Source organism: Siniperca chuatsi, linkage group LG14, assembly GCF_020085105.1.
Source record: "Siniperca chuatsi isolate FFG_IHB_CAS linkage group LG14, ASM2008510v1, whole genome shotgun sequence".
Classification (NCBI taxonomy): domain Eukaryota; kingdom Metazoa; phylum Chordata; class Actinopteri; order Centrarchiformes; family Sinipercidae; genus Siniperca; species Siniperca chuatsi.
In genome coordinates, this window is record NC_058055.1 from 3,192,009 (window position 1) to 3,212,342 (window position 20,334).

Genomic DNA, 20,334 nt, shown 5'->3' on the forward strand with positions numbered 1-20,334 from the left:
TTTATCCATCCACTGTATTTCATATTGCATAGTTTTAATGTTTTAAAGCCAAATGGATAAAAAACCTATAAAAACCAATAAAAACCTAACCCTGTATATATCTATACCCTTATAATACATTAATAAGCCTAAAGCAGTTGAGAAAGGACAGAGGGGTAAAAATAAGAGAGTCTACAGTACTTGGGCACAGCAGTGCTTTGAGCTAAATGCTAACGTCAGCATGGCAACATTTGCTAATTAGCACTAAATACAAAGTAAAACTGAGGCTGATGGGAATGTCATTAGTTTTGCAGGCATTTGTTCATAAACCAAAATACTGAACAAATTAAAATTTTGACCTGATGATGGCCCAAGTGATCACCCAAATCATCAGGATTCATCCTCTGGGCAACATGAATGTATGTACCAGATTTCATGGCAATCCATCAAATAGTTGTTGAGAAATTTTACTCTTAATCAACACTGTCAACCTCACGGTGGCGCTAGAGAAAAAGTCAGAGGATCACCAAAGTCATTAGGATTCATCCTCTGGGGACAATGTCTGTGTGTACGGAATTTCATTGTGATCCATCCAATAGTAGACCGGCAGACAATGTCATCCATAGGGCAACACCGCTAGCATGGCAGAAAATGTAGAAATAAATAAACAAACACGCTGACATCATTTTTAAATGAATGAATTTGCCCCTTCTTGCAAAAAAATAAAAAATAAATAAAAAATGTTTGTCTACATCTGCAACCTGTTTCTTCATCTGTTTTTGTCATTGTGGACTCACTGATGAGAACAGACACCGGCTGACTGCGGGTGCCGATGCCGGCGCTGGTCACCGCCGCCACCTCCACATGGTAGAGCACGGCGGGCATCAGGCCTTTCAACACTGTGGACAACGTGTTTCCGTCCACCGTCTTGTTGATGTAGTAGCGCGTCTGGTTATCACCGCCGTTGCCCACGCACCAAACCTTGTTGGGATACACAAAGTTGGCAATGAATTTGTTATGCAGCTCATTTCAGTCTCTGGTGTGTTTTTGTGACACTTTTAGATACTTTTCAGCCTATTCTCTTCTGACTGTATTTGCATTTTCATTCACTGATGAAATAATTAACTTTGGGCTGCAATATTTGATCTGTTCAAAATGACATCAAAGCACAGTCAGATATCCCCTGTGTTAAATGTACAGCAGTCATGGAACCTGACCACTAACCAGTGAGCTGCATTCTACGTTTGAAGTCTTAAAAACAGCCTTAGGATTTTTCTTTTCCATTGTCAAAGATTTATCTCTGCATGTACAATGAATGAACAAAATATTAGGGTGATCTTCATGAGATTGAACTGCAGCCTCTTTTGCGCTGTCCACAATCCTCCATGAACCCCCAGCTTCCTTTAATCTACATCTTTTTCTGTGATTAGTATAAATTCAATTAAGGAAATCTCATTATTCTTAGTTTGTGTGAAAGGAAGCTCCTTGTGTGTCGTATGTGCTGTATAGAGTGTTTTCCAGCAGCTGTGAGCAGTTTGTACAAGTGTTTAGTGCTTGTTGCCTTCAGATGAAACTATTTTACTGTGACATGTGACCCGACTCGTCTGCGGTGTGTTTACCCTGTACTCCTGGATGATGCCATTCTGCATTTCGCTGGGTGGAGGCTCCCAGGAGACGCTGATGCTGGAGCTGTTGCTTAGCTTCACTGTTGCCACTGTAACAGCTCTGGGTGGGGCGCTGGGAACTGTGAGAGGTGGGGGACAACATTTATGTCATTTCATCAACCTACTTATAGTGAGCACAATGAATGGAATAATTATTAACAAGTGAGTACAAAACATTTAAACTGCGGAAACAAAATTGCTCAAGGCGTTAAAAGCGAGGACAAAAACACAAGTCAAGAAACATGAAAGTGAGCTGTAACAGGAGGGGAAATTAAGTTTTATAGAGTGCTTTAAAAAGTCAATAATGTTTTTTTGCCAGACTAAGCTACTCAGGCAGGTCGATCCAAAGTCTATAAGTGCTGATGGCAAAAAAACCGTCTGCTCCCTTGTTTTTAATCTAAAGTTTGAATCAACTAATATAAACCTTCTGAGAACCTCAGGCTGCAAAAATTGCCGTGTGTGGAGGCTGAATTTAATGAAAATGGGGATCAATATAAATGAACCCAAATTGCGGATGATATAAAATTAACCCCAAAAGGAGATAACATTACTGAGATTCATGTGGTGTCAGACAGGCTAATGAACAGCCATTTTCAAGGCCCCGCAATGTCAAAGACAACCTAGCCTAGTTTTTAAGAGGTTTTCTTTGATTCTCTTTCTGGTACAGACATGTTTCAGATTTCTTACCTTCTTCTGGGGTTCGAACCAGTAGCGTTCGGCTGTCCTTGCCCTGGAATTCATCAAAATAGGGCCGGATCTTTATCTCATACTCAGTTCCTTTGAGCAGGTTGGTGAGGACGGTGCTGCGTTCGGAGGGGGAGTTGATGTCCTGGAGGATCCAGCTCCCCCCGCTGGGTCGGTAGAAGAGACGGTAGCCCTGGACGTACTGAGACTGACGGTCAACCTGGATGAATTGAGATAAGAGAGAGGAGAGAAATAGTCACTTCTCCATTCCCTAACCCTAACTGAACCCTTAAACCCTCCTCCCCTTAATAAAACAAAGAGCCGCTCACAGTCCAGGATACTCGGATGGAAGCTGGTGTTAGCGTGACAGGCTCTTGCAGCTGGACAGCCACCTCTCCCAGCTCCCTCTGCACCTGCCTGTGGTCCACTCCCTGACCTGTAGGACTCACGTCTGGGGGAAACACACATATTCACTTCTTCTTAGAGTGCTGCTGCTAATGCATTAGCACAAACTACGGTGGTGTTTTTCAAGATTCTACATATGGGTCATGTTTAATTTGGTGTGAGAGAGGTGCAGACTAACCTTGCGTTCTGACAGGCTCAGAGATGGGGCTCGGGTCACTCAGGCCATAGGCGTTGACAGCTCGGACTATGAACAGGTAGATGGTGTTGGGGAGAAGCCCGGTGATTGTGTGTGTTTCCATCTTGACCATGTCAGCTACGGTCTGCCATGTGCTGCCTGCTGATTGGCTGTGAAAGGATAGACGAAGAAACTGTGTGTCTGATAACAAAATGACATTCACAGACCAAATTGGATCCCTAATCTAAGAGGACACAAGTAAAATGTGAAAGTAAAAAAATCTATGCACATGACATGTACTATATGGCATGTGCAACTGTTACAATAGTAAGAATTCACTGAAGAGGTGAAGAATCAAACATATTTCTACTTTCTTACACTGGCAAGACAACAGTGGTGGAGAAAGTATACCTTCCTATACATTTCCTTGACTTAAGTAAAAGTACCACATTGTAAAAATCCTCCATTAAAAGTAAAAGTCCTGCAACCAAGATGTTACTTAGTGAAACTATGTAAGTATAATCAGGAAAATGTACTTAAAGTATCAAAAGTACTCGATGCAGAAAAATGTCCCCTGTGACTGTTACATGTTATATCATTAGGTTATTATTACTCATGCATTACTGTGTAAGCAGCATTTTACACGAGGCTACAACTAATGATTATTATGCAGCTAAACCCATCATGGATTCATCTGTTGATTATTTTCTAGATTACCGGTTGATTATTTGGTTTGTAAAACTTCAGGAAATAGTGAGAAATTACCCAGAGCCCACAGTGACACCGTCACCAAGAGTTGGACAAAACAACCAATATCATATCATATGTTCATATCTTCATATGTTTTGTATGTAAAATGGGTACAGTAACTAGTTACAGCTGTCAAATAATGGTAGTAGAGTAAAGAAAGCACAATATTTGCCTCTGAAAGGTAATGTAGTATAAAGTGGCACAAACAGAAACTACTTTAGTAAAGTAAAAGTACCTCAAGTGTGTACTTAAGTACAGCACAAGTAACATGCTGCATTCAGGAGTGCTTTGCAATGCTGATTTGATGCGCAGCTACAAAATTAAACAGTGCATGAGAAGATCTCCAGGCAATAGCAGGATCTATTTTTGGCTTCCGCTAATATTTCTTATGTGGTAAACAATAGCAGATGTGAGCAAAGTCACGCGGTTCAGAGAAGTTTGTGCTCACTAGAAGATCTCCTCCAAATGATACAATTTGCTGTACTGATGAATAATGCAATGAGGCTTGTAAGAAGGTACAGCTGCCAACAGGAAATGAGGACGTGTTCTTAGCCTTGTGGCACTCCTCCAGATGCATTATCCCGCCACCGCTCAACCCCGTTCCTTTTCCTCCCGTCTCTCCCTTTTTCTCTGTGAATTTACTGTCACCTCGGCAGAGCAGCAGTCAAAGGCCTCCCCAACCATTTGTTTGACACTTTTAGATTTTCCCCAAGGGCACTGTGGGGGTTTGTGGTGAAGTAGCTTCAGTGCTGAACTGCACAATTAGACCAAAGAGGAAAACGACACATGAATACTCATCTATTGTGCGTGTGTGTGCACGCAGGCCGCACTGCGCCGGCGCTAGATTCAAGGTAACTTTGTGCAAGAGATGCTCAGAGGGAGTTCACACACTCTCACACACACGGCTGTGGCCCCAATGAATGCAGTCTCACCAGGAGAATGGAAAGTCTGCCTTTGTGCATTAAATAAATATTATTACACATGGCATATGAACACACACACACACACACACACTCAAGCCCCAACCCTCGCTCTTCGCTGTGCTCCTACAAACAAACCTTAGCACCACAGGCAAGGAAATGTTATTGCAAACATCCCACCGGTACCCTCCAGCTGCTTTATAAAGAATCAGTCTGCGTTACTCGGAAACGCTCTGCCGCTGCCATGGGCCACGGTGGACGTCTGGATCTGATTAAGCTCTGCCGGTGTTCCCCTCTTTATCGAATTGGAAGGACACATTTCCCCATAACGCTGCCTATCTTCATCTGGAGGCTTCCTTCCATCCGTCGAGCCACCCATCCTGCTCAGCTAAATCAAATTTCCCCCTAATTAATCCAAGGCGGACTTCCTCTCAGGTGGCAGTACCTGGAGCTTTCTGCTGAGGTGCATTTAGGTTCATGAGTGACTAGATCATCAACGACAGACAAGAAAGACAACAGTCCTTTCACACGTTCGTCACTATGAACTGTCTGAGCACAAGTTCTTTGACATGTTTTGACTAGATATGTCATCCGTTCACAAGTTCCTACCTGACCTACCTGTCTGTAAAACCTGAAACATTCCTTGTACATTTTATTCACTGAATTGTTCTGTATTTCTTTGAGAACTGAGTATTATTTTCAAGGATTAATAACAATTAATAAATGTGGTAGCTTGACTCATTTTAAAGAGCTGCAAACTGTGAACGAATTTGATTAGTCTGGGCTTCAGTGACGGTGTTTTAGTGTCCCAAAATGAAAAGCTTTTCTTTTCTGACAAGATAATTAAAATTATCCAAATCTTTGGTATTCAGTACAAGAAGAATGCAGCCTTGACTGTTAAATAAAGAAGAGGAATGATTTGTGACAAAATTATTTGCTGAAAAAGCATTGAGGTAAAGCAGTGAAGGGCCCCTGACTAAAAAATCTCATTTGCCCTCGACGACCGTGAAGATGCCAATACCAATATCATGTAAAAACAGGGGAAAGTGTATCTCTTCCTGTTTTTGCACCTGCCTTTGATGTGGCTAAGATTCTGCGAAACACACCTGAAGGCCTCGATGATGTAGGAGGTGACAGCAGCTCCTCCCTCGTGGGCGTTGGGTTGCCAGGTCAGAGAGACGCTGTTCTTGGACACATCTGTGACTATGGGTTTGTGCGGCGGACCTGGCAACTGGAAGGGCTCTGTGGCCTGAGCTACTGATGGGTCTGCACTCTCTGGATGGTGAGGGAACGGAGGAGAAAACAAAGATGGAGGCAGGAAGCAGGAAGCAGGAGAGAGAGGAGGGAGGTGGAAGAGAAATAAAAGCAGAGAGAGGACGAGGGGGCACATTTGATTAAACTGCAACATCCGCCTTCAGCCTTACCGTTTCATAATGTCCTCTGTGTTATCCCGCTAATGATGACTGAACATTTGCATCACCGTCGCTGCGGGCTGAGTTCCTCACTTCTAACAGACTTCACGACTTCGCTTTTCACAACAACTATTAGATCTTAGCTAACCATTACAACGCTAATAGTCAAATAACAAACTTAGGTGTCATCAGAGCAGCTTGTTAACTCGTTACTCCTTCACTTAATGCCACTAATGAAATCTCTACAGCTTGAAATGCTGTATGTACTAATGCCTGATGAGTTGTGGAGAAAATAAAAAGGGCATAGCCTCCCAAAGCACTGTGATTCAACAGACAGTGTGCAGTCTGCCCGGTGACAGCCTCAGGACCAGCAGGGGTTACGTGCTTTAATTAGACTCAGTTACTTGTTTCATTTGAGCAATTAAATGGTCACAAGAAACATTAAGAATTACTTCTCAGTGCGTAATGTTTCTTATCTGCAGCCACACTAACTGATCATTTCATTGCTGTTAATTAAAACAGTAAAAGTGTTACACAGTGACTTTTCCAAAGTTGCTCAAATTAATAATAGTGCAGAAACAAAAGAGAGATAATCAGGACTACAGTTTTTAGACACTTCTGTTTTCAACTGTATAAAAGTTTTTTTTTTATTATATATCTCTGTGTTGTTATTTGTTGCCATTTCACAGAGCTGTCATTTGCATGTACTTTAATCATGCAGAGACAATTTACCTTTGACTGTGAGCACTGCACTCCAACTCGTCTCTCCGCTGGAGCTGGAAGCCAGGCAGGTGTAAACCCCGGAGTCCGTTTCCTGGCAACAGTAAAATGTGTATCATTAGTTTAGTGTGTGCATGTGTGAGTGTGTGTGTAAGTGAGACTGTGATACTATGTTAATGTACCCATTACCAGTGATTGAGACTAAATGTCATATCTCTCAAACCAGAATGTTGTACTCAGAATACTGAGCAGAGGGAAGCTGGAGCAGAACAGAGAGCTTCTTCACACAAAGCCGGCCAGGTGACTCTTTCAACTTCCACATCAAAGTGAGACTGCCGTTTCAGTATCAGTGTATAGCAGCTTGTAACTCCCATCTGTGTTTAAAAGGTATATCTATATCTATAACTTTGTCAACAGCTATCACCTTTTGTCTTTCTGTCTTTCTGGTATGACTATAGCATCATGATGAGGTCATGGACACCTCAGCAGCCATGGAAATCTCAGATGACATCATATAAGTATCTAAGACTAGACACAGACTGATGCATGGACAGATGTAATAACATAAAGATGACATTTTTAGTCCTTAGACAGATCAACTTTAGGGGCACGTGGGGCCTCATGGTAATGCAAATGGATTTCATTAGCATGGTTTGGATGTGAAGTGATACATCAGCAACTTGAGTAATATTGATGATATTTAAATGGCATCACATTTCAGCCAAGATAAGTAAAATGCAGCATTCAGCCAATAAATTAGGTATGTTTATCTAAATTTGTTCATCGAAATTGCTTCTGTTGGGCATCAATTATTGTTAATTGCATATGAATATTTGCATTCTAATTAAGCATACATTATTATGGCATCTGCTTTAATGGACTAAACTACTTCATTAACTACTTTGGACATTTTGTCAATTGTAGTTATTTCGATTTTGGTCATAAGTGATGTATTCTCAGTGGACCTATTTGAAGTCAAAGCTAAAGTCAAGCTGGTGGCTTTTATGTTCCTCGTCTGAGTCCTGCACGGCAGAGGAGGACAGTTAAAGGAAGGATCAAAGGACAGAATTTTAATGACCAGCTAGAGGTCTAGAAATTCTGAGGCGCCAGTCTTTATACTCAACAGCTACTTAGCATTCTGGGCAGGCTATGAGCAGATGTAATTAAGGTGTGTGATAAATGTGCGTGTGTGTGTGTGTGTGTGTGTGTGTGCGTGTGTGAATGCTGGCTATTACATTTTTTGGAAGGCAAGCCAAAAGCTAGACGGGCTGTGAAATTGCTCACAACAGAGGGAGATGTTGGGGGTCTCCACACTGGGGAATCTCTCAATGTGACACTGAGGTAGTAACAACTCGCAGGAGCAGCGTCTCTGAACATGCTTCTGTTGCTTTAGCTTCAGGTCATTCTTGTCTTTGTCTTTCTTTTTTTTTTTTTTTTTTTGTTTCTGTCTGTCTCTCTCTTTCATTTTCAGTTTCAGTTGGGCGTTCAGATAGACAACAGCACGGTGTGAAATAATGTAGCACCGAATGGGTGCCGCCGAAGAGCGCTCCGGCAAAAAAGGCTGAAAGTGGCTCAACTTTTGCTGCAATGCAATGTCATCAAGGAGCTTTATTAGCCAATCAAATACGTGCACACACTCATTCCTGACTTCCTGAAGTGAATGCCGTATTTCTACTGTTTATCTCATGGTCATCGCAACACTGTAAAATCAAAATATATCAACAGCTGTGCAGTGCTTTAGTGTGTGATAAGCTTTCTAACTCATCTGTTGTTACTCCAAATAGACTTCTTGACTTGTATTTCATCATCTCACCGTTACCCCAAACAATACGCCAGCACCAAACGCCCGTGCATTTTCTTCACCGAAGGGCTGTTTTCAGTCTGATGCCAACTAACACGCCAAGGAACGTAGCAATGCACCAGGAAAAAGACAACTCCTACATAGTGTGTTCTGGTGAACAACCGAATGAGAACATAACTGTTCATTTACTAGAAAACTCCACATAATACCTTTAAGTGTGTGGCGTTTATTTTTAAGCCCTAAATTCATTTCTGACCACTATGGTGTTGTAGAGCGATGTTTTGAAGGGTGTGCCCTTGTACTGTTGACCAGCTCTCACACAAGAGCACACATTCATGCCCAAACGTCTGTGATAACAAATTTCTGCAGAGGGCAAAGGGCAGTAGTGCATGTCAACGACCGGGGGCCTTAATGCACCCTTAAAGGGAGCTGTGCACCAGTATAACATTCACAAATAAAGGCTTTGCAAATGTTTTATGGAGGTATGAAATGCATTCAGTTTGCATTCAAAGCAATTTTCTAAAGGTCTTAAGGACACACAAAATGTGTTTTGGTGAGAAATTAGTCAAAACATGTTATTTACAACATAAACTCCAGAGAGCAGGCGTAAAACTAGATCAATTATAGTAAGAGTGTCAGATGCCTTGGCTCCATTACAGTACAGAGTGAGGGCAAAAGGACTGACTTTATTTTAATGTTAACTGCAGCTGTGAGGGCTGCAGCTCTCTAAATAGTTCTCCTGTTGCGCTCTTTGTGTGTGTGTGTGTGGTTGTACAGGTGTGTGTGGGAGTGTCATGGGGAATTTTAATTAGTTTTTCATCTGTTTTGCTGCAAGATGTTTCAGTCTTCTGTAGTTCATTTTACATCAATTTACATGCAGACCCAATCCACCACAAACACAATCAGCCTTCCCTTATTCACTTATTCTGCGAACACAGCCCACATTACTCCCATTGAAAACCTTATACATTATGCAGAGGATGTGCAAGGCAGAGCCTATCATGACCGGTGCCTCGCTGAGCGGCATGCACACTCCTCTTCTACATCTGGCTCATCAGTAACGCTGACAAAGGAATAACTCAAGCCTAAGTGGCTTGTCAGAGCGTCCTGCAGGACACTGGACAGGTGACTCTCCATCCTATACAACTTCCCTCACTGCCCCCCCCCCGCGTTCTATAGGCCCTGACCTTGAGTTGACCTGTGGGCCGGCTGATGGCGCGTCTGTCTGAGGGGGTAAAAAGTGGGTCCCCAGATGGTGGCGTTTGATCGGTGGATGGGGAATCGGCACGGAGGGCGGGTGGGGTAAACAGCCGGGACACCTGACTATTAATCAAGGCCGGCAGCTCTGGGCGCTGAGCGAAACAGATTGCTGAAAAATGGATGAGGCGAGAGGAAAGAGGAGAACAGGAGGGACGGAGGCAGGAGAGAGGAGCTCCAAACTTAAAGAGGGAATCTGAGAATATTTATTTATTTAGTATAGTTTGATTACATCTTTGACATGTGGGATATTTCTGCACTGCACTTTCTTCCACCACCTGCTAACTACTCAGTTAGCATGGGTATCAGTCTTCGGCACAGTAGCACACAGAAGACAGAACACGTGTACACTGGGATTTAAAGTGAAGACATGAACTTGATTTCCTGCTTTAAACAGATTACTGCCAGTAATCTGTTTTGTCCATGTAGTCCTTCTCACACTCTTCAGGCTTTGTTTGGGTTCCTCTGTTTCCCAACTGTCCCTCTCCCTTCCCTTTCTTACCTTGCCATACACACCCTACCCCACGCCCACATCAACCGTTTAGCAGAATGGCAGCTCAAACCTCTCTTTAACCGCCCCAACCCAACTACACACGCACACACGCACACACGCACACACACACACACACACTTCCCGTCTGTCCAGGCTGTCTTGGCACCGGTGAGGGACAGCGGCAGTGAGTGTCTGGCAGAGATCCCAGGGTAATGGCACCTCCTCATTGCCAGGGTACGAGGAACAAACAGACCATCTGTCCCCCTCCAGGGGCCCAGATGAAATCGACTTATTTATACTGATTATTTCAGGGTTAAATGTGTTGTATGAATGCTAATTTAATTTTTTTTCCTATCATGCAAAAGGAAGATTCAATGTTTTGCATTTAATGTGTTTCACACTCTCTTTTGATTTTAACTTTGGAGTTATTTCATAGCAGAGCTCACATAAAGGCCTGTTCAGAGACTTTTAAAATGATAAATGTGATAGATTTTAAATCTAACATCTTAGGGAAAATGAAAAGTTCTTTCTTAGCAGAATTTGGGAAAAGCCTTATTTCATCATTCGTCATTTTGTCATTCTGGACAATAGCCAGACTGACATAGATATCATGAGATTAGATAATCAATAAGAAATTAGTGTATACATCTACTTTTTCAGTATCCACTTTTAATAGACAATGACTACATTAAAGGAAATTTTCAGTTTATTACAACTCGATTCTTATTTTCGTAGCTTTGCCACCAGTTGTACTCACCAAGTTTAGCTGGGATCTCGAAGCATGGCAACATTGCTAAAAATAAGACTAATGGGGCAAGAAATGTGAGTGCTCAGACAGGTTGTAAATAAGCAACAGTTCAGCCAGATTATCTAAACCTCTTTATCTGAAGGTAAAACCCAGACTAAATGCACTTGTAATGTCCGTTACACTAAAACGGTCAAAGTTGAAGTAGGACGTTGGTCTGTCAACTGATAATAGATATGCACAATAGACAGTTGGGGTACATTGGGGGTTTTCTCTTCTCTTCTACTCAACTAATGACATTCCCATCAGCCTCAGCTGGACTTTGTGTTTAGTGCTAATTAGCAATTGTTGGTATGCTAAGACGATAAACTAAGACGTTGAACATGGTAACATGTTAGCATTTTCATTGTGAGCATGTTGGCATGTGAGAATTTAGAACCACTGTGCCTAAGCACAGCCTCACAGAGCCATCAGCGTGGCTGTAGACTCTTTGTCCTGTTTCCTACCATCATTACAGCTTACATCTGAAATGCAATACAACTGCAGTGTTTCAGTGTAACTGTAGGTCTTGATTCTTTGTTTTGCTGATGGACTCAAGTGTCCAATTTCGACCTGACTGATCACTGACGAGCCAGAAACTAAAGTGTACGGAACAACATCTCAGATGAAACAAACAAATGATTTCAACAAGTAATTTTGTGATCTCATCTCTGTAATCCACAGCCATGAATACCATTTGTTGTTATGTTTGCAGCAAAACAATAAACTCAAATACACCACCATCACTTAGGGCATGTCTGTTCACTGAGTAGAATCTGATCAAAAGGATCCCAAGTCTAGAGAGAACTTCAACATGGTGTTTGGCAGCTTTAAATGGGTTCCAAAGCATGAGCACTTCCACGTTGGTGCTCTCAGCTGTCAAGTCACTCCCTTTTATTCCCACATGACATGAATGCAGCATGAAATGCACTTTAGGCTTCTGACTCCCGACTATTTCTCCTTCTATGTTCTGCTCTCACTCAGCCTCCTGCTCCTCCATCCCTATCTCTCATTCATCCAGTCCTCACTCGCAGTGATGAATTGAGGATTTAATTACAAGTCTCAGCCATCGTTAATCATTGAGAACCCACAATCAATTAATGTGTGAGCCTCCTCGAGTCTCACGGAGGCTGCAGTGACCTCAGGTGCTGCTTCATACCCGGGAGGGAATTCTGGGCAGAAAGGATTTCATTAGCATGGAGTAAGACAGTGCTAACGACTGCTAATGGCCTCGCAAGCTCATTATCATGGTGATCACGCCTCACAGATGCAGTTTTGCTACATTCCCCATCTCTCCTCCTCTCATAAAAACTCATCATTTGAGTCAACTGTAAAAAGTGCTTCATTCTTTCCCTGTAATTAAAGCTGGTGTTTTCTCATGTGGGATATGTTTATCTTGCATGAACTGCACTGTGTTTTACGTGCAAACAGAGATGCATGTAGGGCCTTCATCGGGAATACATTTTACTGGAGTTTACTGGAAGGTGTGGTGCGATGGAATGAGAAGTAGTAATAAATATACAATGATTTAAACTTAGCTGAAGGTCATCACAGAAAAGCTGTGAATTTAAAAAGCAAAACAACACGTGCAAATAAAACGTTTTTCATTTGTCTGGGAATTCATAAACGAATATACTGTGTTTGCACTTTGTTTGTTTTAGTGGAAGTATTTTATTCATTACCTGGAGGTTGGTGATTTGGAAGGTGCCGTTTTCCATCAAGCTGATTCGACCATCGTTTCCCAGGATCCTCTGGCCGTCTTTCTCCCATTGGATGCTGGGGATGGGGTTGCCCATGATGTGGCAGTGTAACTGAGTGGTGGAACCAGGAGCTAAAGTGTGATTGGCTGGTCCCTGGCGGATGATGGGCGGGACGCGGTCTGAAGGTGCTGTAGGGACAGGGAACGAAGTCAGATGGTTTGAGATACAAGGCCATAACTGAACTCCCCTCATGTCATTAGAGAATTCAGATGACTTTTTGACTTAAACTGTATGTTCCTTATGTTGTGACATCATTTCAGCTGTGATTAATATCAAATTCACTGTAGAGCTACAGTATGTAGAGTATGTACCACACAGTGTGATGGGAGTGCTGCCTATATTTTCTAAACCGGCAAAGAGAAACACAAAAGCACCCAAAACACGTCCTTTTCAACACAATAATACATTGCAATCAGACATACATTCATTATCTAACTACCCAGGGCCCGAAATGTGATGATCATCAAGTATTCTCACGGTCAACTTCACGGTGGTATTCAAACATTTCCCTCTAAAACAGAACTCAAGAAGGCTGCTCTAAGACTGCACAGACATTTTGGCTTATACAAAATCCCCAACATCCTGTCCAGTACTTTCCACTCTCACTATCCATCACAACAACAAAAAGCTACAGGGCTTATAACGCTGCGCTCAACTGTTCAGAAACCAAACTGAATCCAATAATCACAGGCTAAATGGAAACATTACATCTCACTTATTGCTTCAAATCCATTACATGTTAAACTATTAGGCTTGGTTGATATGTTTGATGTGTTTTTTGAGGGTATTTTTTGGTAGTTTTGTAATTATTGTCCTGAAAGTCATATTTACAGAGAAAGATACACCAAAGCCAACTTGCTTTTTGGGTTACAAATCTTCATGTTTGCCTGTAAAATCACAGCCTGTCCTGCCATGTGAAATGTAAAATGTCACTGTAAGAGAACATCCACTCCCAGAGGCTCTCAAGTCCACCTCTCCCTGGTCTTGCCCCAGTTCAGCATGCAAATCGATGACATAGATTTTTCTCAGGCAGGAATATGTTGATACGGTTGCTTTCTGTCAGAGTGATGGACCACTTGACAAGATATTGAGTACCTCAATGAATACAGTATTTAATATGTATTATACTTGTGTGCTATACTATATCTTTGAGTAACCATGGATTATTTGGAACATAGTCTTGGTGGATAACTGAGTTTCTTTAAACAACACAAATTTCCTTTTTACTACATGCATGTGTTTGTAGGGAATATAACAGTTTTAGACAATCATGACTAGAAACCAAAATCTGTATCCTATCACACGTAGTCATTAAGCTATTAATGACTTCAATACATTGATTCCCTGATATTAAACATTTACATTTAAAACATCTACCATATCTCTGCACGTTGTATCTATTACATTTGAAATTGGGATTGCAGTGAGTGTGTTAGCCAGGACACAACATGGAATGAACACGTTGCTTGTAAATCTAGACATTTTCAATAAATAAATGTCCTAAAGAGTAAACGTGCTTTCACTTGACCCCAAGATGATGACATCTTGTTGCAGCCACAGACAGTCATCACCAAGAAACTCATGGACATATACGGCTGTGCTCCATGTCTGTATGTCTGTAAGTTCAATCTTAAATGTAAACACCATGGTATGAGTGTTGCCAACTAGCAGAGTTATGCTTAGTAAAAAAAAATCCTGCACATTCATAAATGGATGTGGAAAGGAGTTGAAGACTGTTTGTATCTGAATGTCCCTGGTTTTCTTTTCTTCCCTGCAATGGCATCTGGCACTCACAAAGCCCTCGCCATGCAAAAAACATTTCACTCACTCTACAGTTTGATATTTCCTGCAGACGGGGACCGTACCCTCATTTGTATTCTGTGCTGTAGAAAGCTCTGATATCATCAGGTAACTAATGCTAACTGAAAATGTGAAATGTCAACACAGTTAGTTAGTGTTAGTGTAGATAGAGCAGAACAAAATCCCTGTTTACTCCCTGAATGGGAGGGATGCAGGCATATGTTATATCAGATAAGGTCTCCTGCTGTTTGCTCATTTGGGGAAAGAATATTTTAATTTGAGATGGATTTAAAGGGTTTTCGAATTTATATATCAGTGCACGTGTGGGGGGAGGGAGGTTAAATCAGCAGATTGTGAGAAATGATTAATCAAATATAAAGCCGAAAATGTTAAGTATTTCATTCTTCCTGACTGCCAGAGGCAGTGCTTAACACTGGATGTTTTACGTCTTGCGCACGCCTAGGTCGAGTATTCAATATCAACATGTCACATGTGACCTGGGATGACATAGGGCCGCCTTAATAAGCCCACATCATCATAAAAGATGTCCCTTGTATCTTCTTGCAGGTAATCCGCAAATACAGGTTGAAACTAAAGGCTTAAATAAGGAGAGAGCCAGTGACTCTTTGCTAGTAGCCCTGTAACCGCATGGTTGGAGCTATGGTTTCATCCTCCAAGGGTTGCAATTAGATAACCACGGCTACACACCTAACGTTACAGATAGGCTAACCCAGCTCTGCTAGGCTAGCCAAGTTAAGTAATCTCACTTTATTAGCTCTACAGTGATCTTGAGGAGCCTGTTTTCGGGTCCCCTTTAAGGTTTAATGTCACTGGGCCAGCTGTTTATTTTCCCTTAGTAGTAGACAACTTCTTAGTTGTAGTTAATTCGTTGTTCCCTGATGATTGCTTTCGCTCGTTAAAGCGTGTACCTCCTTGGTTGAGATTAAAGCGTGAGTGCTCCTCAGTATGTGTTTATGCTATGGGGTAAAACTTCCTTTCTTGTGATTGCTGTCGAGGTGCTTCGTTGCCTACGTTAAAGAAGCAAGATATTCACTCCCCGATGTTTACTCGCTCATTTTGTACGCGTAGCCTACAAATGCCAGTGCTAACCAATCATTGTTCCCAAAGAGGGTCACTGAGCTGGCAGCTTATGACCCCTCATGCCTACAGGATGAGGAAGCTAGTTTGGCAGAACTACTCTGCACGGTGAGGGCTTTGAGGAATTATATACAGGCAAGTGCTGGTTTTCGCCAATCTGATTGTCTGCTACGGGGGCCATAGGAAAGTGCATGCCCTGTCCAAACAGAGACTTTCCAGGTGGACTGTTGAGGTAATTGGGGAGGCATACAGGTCAAGAAGACTGCCTTTGCCTCTTAATATCAGGGGCCACTCCACCAGGAGTGTCTCCACTTCCTGGGCAGCACTACGGGGGTGCCTCTTAGTAAAATCTGTGCTGTGGCCACCTGGGCTTCAACGTGCACCTTTGCCCGTTTTTACAGGATCACGCGTGCGCGAGACAGATAACATCCAGTGTTAAGTACTGCGTCCGGCGGTCATCTAAAATTCATAGAACCGTAGTTACATACATAACTCTTGTTTGAAGATTAGCAAAGAAGTTGTTGGTGTTTAGATTAGGAAAGTATTTTTTTCTTTCTTTTGACTCTAATCTACCTGAAGAGGACAACTTAAAACACATGCATGGTGTATTTTCATGACTTTTGTCTCTTTTTTATTTTACTTTATCCAGTTTATAGGGGAAAGTTTCACAATTGTTCCTTTGGCTTACTAAGCATCAATTATTAAACTAGTGAGTCAAACTAGCTGCAAAGCTGAAGATACACACACTGCAGTGGCAATTTCTCTCACACAAATGCCAAAATGTCCATATCAATGTGTCATTTAATTCAGTACTGTCTTCTGAAAACCAATGAAAATAATCCGCCAGAGGCCAGACAATACACTTCATGCAGAAAGATACCATATTTCAAACATTTTAAGACGGGATTTGTAACCAATTACTTGCTAGGAGGGTGCATGCGATCAACAGACAGACAAAGGAAGATTCATGGTGTCAAGATGTCAAAAGAGATTCTTAATTCTTAATCTCAGTGAGGCACTTCTCTTGGTTAAATAAGGTTATATATGTGGACCAAACTCTGAATTCCGATCTTGAGCAAATGTTCAACAGGTGTGAGAATTTTAACAGTGGAAGCCAAAAGCCAAGTAACAACATATGGTATGGACCACAAACAAAGAAAAAATATGAAAGCAGTCAAGTAGGTTTTTACTCTCCATAAATATTGCAGCTAACAATGTCTATATGCCACATCCTACCTGCCTGTCTGTCTGTGTTTACACTCACCACTTTCCACCTCGAGCAGGGCTTTAGTAAGGATGCTGCCAGCCACACTGATGGCCTGGCAGATGTAATAGCCGGAGTCTTCGACTTGGACGTCGGCGATGGTCAGCTCACCACTCAGCGCCACAGAGAAACGACCTGACTGTGACGGCTCCTGGATGGGGAACAGCAAGATCTGGAGAAGAAAACATCACGCACATACGTTGCTCCATTAGCTGTTCCACTTGCAGCTTTATTAAGACTTTCAATTTTGCAACCGTACACAATATTAATTGATAAATGTGGCTCGCTTGAATGTTCAAGAATAAGAGCTTTTGTTAGCTTGTGTTGACATGTTCATTTAGATGAAATAGATACTTTGGGTCACTTGAAAATAAAGACGCAGAAGACATGGAGGATAGTTGTTTGAATTGAATTTGAATGCAGCAAGCACACTTGCTATACACTTTATAATATAACTTGAAACTGTATCTCTTTGCTCAAGGGCACTTCAACAGGGCACACTGATGTTACTGCTCCAACCACAGCGCTGAATAGCTAAAATCAACCTGTTGGATGTCATTGTTCAGGGGAACTTGAGCAGCATTAACCAGTGATATATAACACTTTTAGACACATAACCATTTGTTCATCTATAGCCTGAAAGCAATTCCCACCCAGCCTTGTACTACCAGCTTTCACTTTCTAATGCAATCCAATTTCACCAAAAGTGTCCCCCCACCCCAACCCTGATCTTCTCTACTTTCTGTTTTCATCTATCTGTATGAAATAACTGTACATTCCCTGGGTGTTTCACTGAAAGGCAGCCACTATTCACAACATGCTACCCACATACTTCCTCTTCCTCCTCCTCTTCCTCCATGCTTTCTCCTCTTTATCTCTCTCCTCCACTCTTGTTCTCCCTCTCCCACACACATTTTCCAGGCCTCCTCCAATCTCACTCTTCCCCCTCTAATCTGCACCTGGGAGCCATGCTTCAGGCACCCACACACTTTCATCAGGCCTTTCAGTGCATTCCAACAGGCTGCAATGCCTATCATACACTCAAACTTACGCATGCACAAACCCACACACACACACTTGAGAAGACACGCAGGCCTGTGCAGACTCACACTTTGGTGAATAATACCCTGTGTGGATGATGGGAAAATGAGGTGTGTATGAATGTGTGGTTGTGTGTGTGTGAGTCACCCTGGCACTAAACTACAGTACATAGCGGTAAAAGCAAAGGATGACAGTCAAGAAGAAATAAGGGGGAAGAGATGCAGGCCCTCTTTAAACCACATGTATCAGAGGCATGTAAAGAAACTAGCATAACATTTTAAGAAGATTTTTTTTAAATGGGTGAAATCCGCTAAAATAGTTAATAATACAAAACAATGTAGTTTAACAACATACAGAAATTATGGTTCACGTTTTATTTACGTTGCATTACGTTGTAGCAAAATTTGAGCTGGGTTTGAATTTTTTTGCAGGAGGACCCTGCTTTTCTTTCTTTTTACCCAAGCGCTCAATGTCCTCATTGTAATAAAGCAGTGGTCCCATTGAAATGAATAAGAGGGCTGTGGTTTTTCATGCCGTACGGCTAATGTTGACGTGAACGCGGCAGATTTGAGATGTGCTTGTTTACTTCAAACTACAGTGAACAGGAAACACAACACCCTCTGGATGGATCATTTTCAACTTTCAAGATGGAGCTGAGCTTGTTTTGAACTGCATTTTTGTACAACGCTCTCTAGACTTAGAATCATTTCCAAGGCATTCATTTGGAAAACTGCTTTTACACCGGGCACATTCAAAACAATGTTTCACGATCCAACTGCTTTACTTAGTCAAGTTCTCTCCTTCATGCCTCTAATATTAATTTATTGTGCTGTTAATATGTTAATGTTGTATATTGTTTTTTGTGACTGTGTTAACTACTCTACACCACCATTTTGGCCAGGCCTCTTTTGTGAAACAGCTAACGTATCTCAAGAGACTTCCTGGATAAAGAAAGATTAAGTAAAATAAATAAATAAGTAATAGGTTTGGTTTTTTTTTGGTGAATATCATTAAACAGATGAACCTTTGAAACGTTTAAGAGTAGCATTTCCCAACACTGAAAAGGAATATCTTTGAAAGGAAAGCTGTTTAAACATATACAGAATGTTGGGATCATGATAATATTTAAACAGAGACAGAGAGCCCCTATATTACCTTAACTGCACTGTGGAAAAACATCTGACAACCACCATGAAAAAGCACAATATATTCAGATATATACAGTATATTCCTGTGATGTGGTCCATTTGTAAAATGACCTAATTTCCTATGGCTTTACTATTCTAACTCTATATATGTGATAGTACAGAAACTTCTATCACCAGTGGGAGCCCTTTTAACCACTATCCCTCCCTGCCACTCAAACACCATTCCCCAATACACCTACTGTCAGACACAAATTGACCATGAAACCCTGATGGATGCCTCAGAGGGCAGAAGCGGTGTCATCCTCTATGAAATAGAAGGAGTTTCAGAGCTGACCTTAATACATATCAAAGGATTGTTTTTACCTGGCTGCCTTCTTTCTGCCAAAAGACAGCTGGTGGAGGATTTCCTTTGGTGCCACAGAGGAATGTTACAGTGCGACCCGGAGCTGTGATCTGGTCCCGTGGCCGAACCACAATCTGAGGGGGCACTGTAACACAGAGAAAAGAGAGGAATGGTTATCAGGGCACAATAGAAATGTAATCTTTATGTGTCATTCTTTGTGTGTGTGTGTGTGTGTGTGGTCAGTGTGTGTTGAGTGGGCTTAATACAGTGAGAATGTGCCAGCAGTGACATTGAGTGCACTAAGCCGTGACAGGCCACCAGTGATGACAGCAACTCATAAGTGACAGCTCTCTCACTCAAGATCCGCCTCTCTATTTATCTCTCTCTCACACACACACACACACACACACACACGCACACAGTCAGAGGCACACAATCACATGTACACATACCTGTATTAACTGTAATAAGCATAAAACAGAACAACGCAAATCTCTGCTGCCACTTACAAACATCATTTATGTCTGATAAACTCCTGATGACTCACCCAGCTGAGGGGGGCGGGGGGCACAACAGACCCACGGGGGGGGGGGCTGCTTCTACATGTGTACTGCTTCATTCACCAAGCAGGTACTGGGGACGACTAGCATCAGTATTAGAACAAGGAGTGAACATTTCTTGTAAAGTTTATTAAAGTTAAAAACAATGTTGTTGGCTTCCCGACTAGTTTAAAAAAAGAGCGAGATAAGAAGAGAGGGAGAATGGGTGAGAACGAGCTGAGAGCACTTTGAGAGAGAGAGAGAGAGAGAGAGAGAGGGAGCAGTGGTTGAGAGAAA

General features: G+C 42.0%; 1 protein-coding gene across 8 annotated transcripts in view; it reads right to left on the reverse strand.

Moving 5' to 3' along the window:
- The window catches only part of robo3 (roundabout, axon guidance receptor, homolog 3 (Drosophila)), a 152,089-nt gene that overhangs the window by 10,419 nt on the left and 121,336 nt on the right, over positions 1 to 20,334 (reverse strand). For all 8 annotated transcript variants that reach the window (XM_044222040.1, XM_044222033.1, XM_044222036.1 and 5 more), the window contains 10 exons: positions 19,519 to 19,643; positions 16,967 to 17,138; positions 12,727 to 12,932; positions 6,722 to 6,803; positions 5,684 to 5,852; positions 2,911 to 3,077; positions 2,657 to 2,778; positions 2,331 to 2,547; positions 1,599 to 1,723; positions 777 to 960 (listed from right to left, as the gene is read on the reverse strand). In XM_044222040.1, the coding sequence (XP_044077975.1) occupies positions 777 to 960; positions 1,599 to 1,723; positions 2,331 to 2,547; positions 2,657 to 2,778; positions 2,911 to 3,077; positions 5,684 to 5,852; positions 6,722 to 6,803; positions 12,727 to 12,932; positions 16,967 to 17,138; positions 19,519 to 19,643 (1,569 nt within the window). The remainder of the gene's footprint in view (positions 1 to 776; positions 961 to 1,598; positions 1,724 to 2,330; positions 2,548 to 2,656; positions 2,779 to 2,910; positions 3,078 to 5,683; positions 5,853 to 6,721; positions 6,804 to 12,726; positions 12,933 to 16,966; positions 17,139 to 19,518; positions 19,644 to 20,334) is intronic.